Genomic DNA, 7,500 nt, shown 5'->3' on the forward strand with positions numbered 1-7,500 from the left:
GATACAGATTGTCATGGTTGCTCTTCCACTTTCTAACGTTAATATTGTTATCGTTCTCATAGTAGTCGCCGTTGTTGATGATGTATAGATAGGTCTGTGTGTTACGTTCGGTTAAGGGCGGTACAACAAGTCTTGTTTACGAGTAACGATAATATCTATTTTTTATTTTGTTTTTTTTTTTTTTTTTCTGAATTATGTACGTATGAAGTGTTTAATCCCTTCAATAGCAGTTTGATTGTGAGCTGAATTGACTTGAACAGCCGTAGTGGTTCTATCCTTTGTGGATTTTATACGCAGAACAAGTTTTATCAATGATGTGATGTATGTATAATGTGTTTTTCTAAACCCTGATACCTGTGTGACACTCGAACTGTGTTTATTATTATCGTTTCCAGGGAGCGTAGGCGTTTATAGTTTATGTTGTAACAGGTGTTTTGGACAAGCGAGATGTGTAATAATAACACCGATAGAACGCATAAATCGCCGTGTTTCGCCGGAGGGTGTCTTTCCTACCGGAAGAGAAATTTATGAATAATTGATCGATTTTGTATATTATTATAACACAGCACAAGTTACTCATCTAAAACTTAATATTAGCGCACGTTCGATGTAAGTACTATTGTTTCATATCATTTTTTTTTGTACAGCATTATATTATCTGATGTTGGTACGTCTAATCTTGTGTATTATTTTTCTTTTCAGGTGATCTAAAACTCTTGGTTCATTCAGATTCGAGTCTTGGTTTGAGTTAGTATTCGTCTTGGATCCAGAAAAAAGGAAGAGAAGAAGTTTTGTTGTATAATTCAATGAACCGGAATATAAATATATGTATATAAATGTATCTTTTACTCATGACAAAACTTCTGTATTCGTCAACTTCAGTATAGTGGACTTAATATAAAGTGAAAATAAACGTAAATAGAGTTCTACTTGTGGGCCACAAATTTATGCCAATATGTAGTTCTTTTATTTATTTTTGCCACATTTACCAAGTGGAAAAACTTTATTTTTAATTAGTTTTTTTTTTCAACAATATTTAAAGCCATCGGTCCCCCGAAAAAAAAAAAGACGTCCCATCGTCTTCCCCGTCTTCTTCAATATGATCCAGACAACAGGAATACATTCATCTGACTCCCATCTGTTGTGCAGGTGGAGCACAACGGCACATTGTCCTCGGCGACCACCACCGTCCTGATTTCATCTTCTACTATCCCCTGGTATAGATTACCAGTACAACCTACCCACAAGTCGCCATGTCCAATCGACACCAAAGGAATGGCGGTGGCGGGGGTGGTGGAGGAGGAGGAGGCGGCGTCATGGCCTTCCTCACATCCTCCTCGTCATCTTCAGTGTCAAAAACCGGCTCATCGTCTTCTACCTCCACATCTACCTCGGGGAAGAATAGTGGCAGCACAGGAAAGGGCAGCGGAGGCAGCAGCACCAGTAGCGGCACAAGTCGTGGATTCTTTAGCAGCTCTCGGAATAGCAGCAGTCGTAACAGCAGCAGTGGTAATAGTTGTGCTGTTGGAAAAGGAAGTTTGAGAAGCAGGGAAAGCGGTTTTGTAGGAGATGAAGCAGCTGCCCACGACTACTATGGAGGGTTGCTGGAGATGGACGAGAACGACAATAGTTTCCCATGGGGACTCATCCACCACAATGAGCTAGCCAGCATGCTCAACAATGGACTTGGAAAAGTAAGTTTTTGTTGTCGTCGTCGTCGTCGTCATTCTTCTTCTTTTCCCTCTTCTATTTCTTCTTTTTCTCCTTCTTCTTCTTCTTCTTCTTCTTCTTCTTCTTATTATTATTATTATTATTATTATTATTATTATTATTATTATTATTATTATTATTATTATTATTATATTATTATTGTTGTTGTTGTTGTGTTGTTGTTTTGTTGTTATTAGTATTATTATTATTATTATTATTATTATTATTATTATTATTATTATTATTATTATTATTATTATTATTATTATTATTATTATTATTATTATTATTATTATTATTATTATTATTATTATTATTGTTGTTGTTGTTACGGGGGTGAGTCAAATGTAATGGGACTCTGCTTATTACTTTAAAACAAATTGAATCATTAACATGCATTATACATTAAATTAAAGCTTGGCATTATCATTAGCAGAGTAGAATGCTACTTCTCAACATAGTCTCTGCCTCTCTCAATAGCCACAGTCCACATTTTTGTAAGGTCATGTATCCCGTCCTCGTAAAACTGAGGTGACTGAACTTTGAGCCAATTTTTCAGTACTATTTTGGCTTCTTCATCAGCTTTGTCCATCCAACTGATGCGATTAACTCCCTTTTCCTTGGACTTGTGTGTGGAAGGGCATTTTCATGAAGACGCAATACTCGTTCCAATCTTCTAAACTGGTCTAACTCGACGAATTCTTGCTTTCTGTTGCTTCAAGGTCTATTTATACCGTTCAGAGTTGACAGGAATTCAACGAGGATTACACCTCTAATGTCCCAAAACACTGTTTGTATAATTTTCTCAGCTTTGAAGTTTTTGCTTTTTGGGGAAGAGAGGTGTCGCCATTCCAATGATTGTCTCTTCGACTCAAGTTCAATCCACCTAAAACACTACAGATACAAAATGCCTGAGTTTTACAGACTTTACCAATGCGTTTTAAAATGTTACTCGACGTTTCTTCTTCGAAAACAAGAAATTCAATGACAGCTTTCTGTCGCTGACGGACATCCATGGGGGCAGCACTTTGTCAAAGTTGGACAGAATTAAAATTTTAACTTTTTGTTTAAAGAGTACCTATGTAAGTTCAATTGAGCCAACTATGACGTGACATGAAATAAAAATGAAGCCAGTAGGAGATTTGCCCCATTACTTTTTGACTCACCCACTTATTATTATTATTATTATTATTATTATTATTATTATTATTATTATTATTATTATTATTATTATTATTATTAGTATTAGTATTATTATTATTATTATTATTATTATTGATACTGTTATTATTATTATTATAATTATTATTAGTAGTAGTAGTAGTAGTATAATAGTAGTAGTAGTAGTAGTAGTAGTAGTCGTACTAATAGTATAGTAGATAGTAGTAGTAGTATAGTAGTAGTAGTAGTAGTCGTACTAATAGTAGTAGTAGTAGTAGTAGTAGTAGTAGTAGTAGTAGTAGTAGTAGTAGTAGTAGTAGTATAACTATTATTATCATCATCATTATCATTACTTTCCCCTCTTCCTCCCCTTACTCTCATTTTTTCTTTACTTTCTGCACCTCGTCTCGATCTCTTTCTTATTGTTATTACAATTATCTCTCTTAATCTTTCAGTTTGTATTACCCCCCCCCCCCTTCTCTCTCCTCTCTCTCTCTCTCTCTCTCTCTCTCTCTCTCTCTCTCTCTCTCTCTCTCTCTCTCCCCTCTCTCTCTCTTGTGTGTGTGTGTTTCTCTCTATCCCCCCCCTTCTCTCTCTCTCTCTCTCTCTCTCTCTGTGTGTGTGTGTGTCTCTATCCCCCCTCTCTCTCTCTCTCTCTCTCTCTCTCTCTGTGTGTGTGTGTGTGTGTCTCTCTCTCTCTATTCCCCCCCTTCTCTCTCTCTCACTGTGTGTGTGTGTCTCTCTCTCTCTCTCTCTCTCTCTCTCTCTCTCTCTCTCTCTCAATGATCCTCTCTCCACCTTAGTCTCATTGCCCCCCCCCCCCCCCCCTAGCCTTATTGCGTTTTAAAGTTTGGATCGAGACTTTGCCCAATGCCCCATGAGAGTTATTATGTTATCCGTTTTAAACATCTATATATACAAAAATGATTCGATAAAATAAATCGTATTGATTCCGATGGAAATTTCATCTGTGTGCAAACATACTTTCATAAAGGTTTTGATTTCTTTCACGCACAATCTCATGTGGATTTATTATTATAATATACATTTACATCCACAACATACGTGGCCCATCGTGTCAATCCGGTATAGATGTCGAAATCGGCATGATGGGGGGAAAATGTTGTTACACCCCTTTTGGTTTTGGCGAAATCCCGATTTTGTTATAGCTTAATAGCAAAAGTATTACAAGGCGCATGTTTTCCTTTGTAAAGACAAACAAAATAAAACAACAACAAAAAACGGGACAACAACAACATCAACAAATAGATAAAAGTTGCAATTCAAGATTCTTTTTTTTTCTCCGCCGGACGCATCCGGTTTTACAACAACAACAAAAATAGATCTTGATGTGTAATAATGTCCTCACCACAATGATAACTCCTAATGTCAAATCGTTAGATTCGAGAACCAATCGGGATCGCGCAGTGGCATTTGGATTCTGTTCGAAGCTCCCAACGCGGAAGTTCAAGAATCTCATATTATTGAGATTGTGAACACACTCATTCATAGGAAATAAGAGGGTCTTGATGTTTGGGAAATGAAACTCCATCTATTGAGATTGTGAACACACTCATTCATAGGAAATAAGAGGGTCTTGATGTTTGGGAAATGAAATCCATCTATTGAGATTGTGAACACACTCATTCATAGGAAATAAGAGGGTCTTGATGTTTGGGAAATGAAACTCCCATCTATTGAGATTGTGAACACACTCATTCATAGGAAATAAGAGGGTCTTGATGTTTGGGAAATGAAACTCCATCTACTGAGATCGTGAACACACTCATTCATAGGAAATAAGAGGGTCTTGAAGTTTGGGAAATGAAACTCCATCTATTGAGATTGTGAACACACTCATTCATAGGAATTAAGAGGGTCTTGATGTTTGGGAAATGAAACTCCATCTATTGAGATTGTGAACACACTCATTCATAGGAAATAAGAGGGTCTTGATGTTTGGAAATGAACTCCATCTATTAAGATTATGAACACACTCATTCATAGGAAATAAGAGGGTCTTGATGTTTGGTAAATGAAACTCCATCTATTGAGATTGTGAACACACTCATTCATATGAAATAAGAGGGTCTTGATGTTTGGGAAATGAAACTCCATCTCTTGAATGAATGGATTTATTTTATCTCAAATGTCATAATACGCTTTTGAGACGGCGCATAATTGAATCCTTGGAAAAGACTCTTTACTTACATTCTCTCGGCGTACTCAGGTATAAAATGAGTTCCTGACCGTCAACAGCGTTGTCTTTGTCGGGGGAAAACATTGTAAAAATCGCTTAACAGTCTCGTCCTTCATGTTAAGTGTTGCTGTTGACTAGGAACCCCTTGTTAAGCGCTTTGAGATCGTTTGGTGGATTCTGCTCTATATAAATGCTCAAGTTTATTATTATTATTATTATTATTATTATTATTATTATTATTATTATTATTATTATTATTATTATATTATTATTATTATTATTATTGTTACCCGAACCAAAAACTCTTCTCTCTTTTTTTTTCTTCTTTCTACTATAAAATTAATTTTCAGTCATCAGAACACCCGGCATACTTAATACTATTCTGAGGAGGTGGATCACATGATCTCATTGTCCCTTCCTCTTTTCAATGAATTCGATGGAAACGTTTATTGTTCGTGTGTGAGTCATACGTTATTGTAACCACGAGCGATAGTAATGGCATTGATAATGACCGCGAGTTGTTGAGTGACCACTTACACCGAACAGAGAAGAGTGCTCATCATTCTTTCCTCGTAGCACTTAACATAGAATCCTATATTATTTTGTAATCTCATCGTGCTCGGGTTTTCGTCCCATGATGCACCGGCTATGGTATAATTCGATAATATTATTGTAAATAAATTCCACGCCATCAGGTTCTGGCACTGATGCTTCTGCTGCTGCTGCTATTAATATTACTACACTATCTCTATTACTACTACTACTACTACTACTACTACTACTACTACTACTACTACTACTACTACTACTTACTACTACTACTACTACTACTACTACTACTATCCCTACTACTACTACTACTACTACTACTACTACTACTACTGACTATACTATACTCTACTACTACTACTACTACTACTACTACTACTACTACTACTACTAACTACTACTACTACTACACATACTACTACTACTACTACTACTACCTACTACTACTACTAACTCACTACTATATACTGCACTACTACTACTACTACTACTACTACTACTACACTACTACTACTACTACTAACTACTACTACTAATTTACACTACTACTACTACTACTACTACTACTACTACTAACTACTACTAACTACACTACTAACTACTACTACTACTACTCTACTACTACAATACTACTACTACATACTATACTACTACTACTACTACTACTACTACTACTACTACTACCTACTACTACTACTACTACACTATACTACTACTACTACTACTACTACTACTACTACTACTACCACCACCACCACCACCACCACCACCACTGTTGACGTTTAAGTTATCAGAAACAATACCCATCTTCTCTAAAGACAGCATGATATATATTTATTATGCACATTTTAAAAGATATGCTAAAATTCAATTTTGAGCTTCACGTTTATCCTAGTATAGTACAACGTAAATGATTGGAACGACTGGTTACCATATTCCATTCGAAATATGCATCCCACCTGGGTGAGAGCGAGGTATTTAAAGTCACAAACCGATTTAGACGTTGACTGATATTTTCGTTTGGACGTTTAAATATTCTCGACTCAGCTATTAATGAGTATCTGTCTAAGGGCAGTGAAGGAGATATTATTTTGAAGAAGTTAAAAGTTTAAACCGAGCCTCTTATCTAGTTTCCTGTGCCACCTTATCGGATATGAAGCAAGCAGAACCTTCTAAAACATGAAAGCATGGCGAGCTGGGACGTCTCCAGGCCTCAATCTGCCAACTGTCTCGATTTTATTGGGAAATTACAGATATTTGTTCTCATTCAAGAATTTCCTGAATTTCCAGCTATTTTCCCGATTTCTGTTGTATTTTATTATTCAATAAAAAAAATTTAAAAATACAATCTATCAATACTATCGTCATCATCATCATCATCATCATCATCTCCACCACCACCGACACCATCGTTATCATCATCACCATCTTTATCATCATCAGCACCACCATCATAATCATTATCACACCCTTTATATATGTAAAGATTTGCCCCAACATTTCCCCCGAATTTTGTCTCTAAAAGTTGGCAAGTCTACGCCAGGCACACGAACTGTAATGCGGTAAACCACAGTTATGCGGGCTGCGGTTTTCGCCTGGTAACTTCTAACTTGGGCCCGGTCATTTTCCCACTGTTATGTTTGCTCCTTTTTACCTGGCCTTCTCATTCACAGTCGCGATCTATGAAAACCACGCCTCTTTATGGTGGGGGTTAGTTACCGGTTTTGTTTGTATGTGACAGCCAAGTGTGGGGGCCACCTGGAAATTAAGTTTTCGTTGTTTCAGTTTGGTTAACAATTCTTTTAGAATAGGGCTCGTATTTATTGAATTTTGTTTTGGAAATATATCAGTTGATTGATATTTAAGCTAGTACTCAAATA

General features: G+C 36.4%; 1 protein-coding gene across 3 annotated transcripts in view; it reads left to right on the top strand.

Annotated features, from left to right (window-relative positions):
• The window catches only part of LOC144968603 (uncharacterized), a 73,660-nt gene that overhangs the window by 24,804 nt on the left and 41,356 nt on the right, over positions 1-7,500 (top strand). For all 3 annotated transcript variants that reach the window (XM_078907104.1, XM_078907105.1, XM_078907106.1), the window contains exon 2: positions 703-1,694. In XM_078907104.1, the coding sequence (XP_078763230.1) occupies positions 1,254-1,694 (441 nt within the window). In that variant the 5' untranslated portion in view covers positions 703-1,253. The remainder of the gene's footprint in view (positions 1-702; positions 1,695-7,500) is intronic.

This window comes from Berghia stephanieae, chromosome 3 (genome assembly GCF_034508935.2).
Source record: "Berghia stephanieae isolate SIO BIC M18660-M18661 chromosome 3, UCSD_Bste_1.3, whole genome shotgun sequence".
Taxonomy (NCBI): domain Eukaryota; kingdom Metazoa; phylum Mollusca; class Gastropoda; order Nudibranchia; family Aeolidiidae; genus Berghia; species Berghia stephanieae.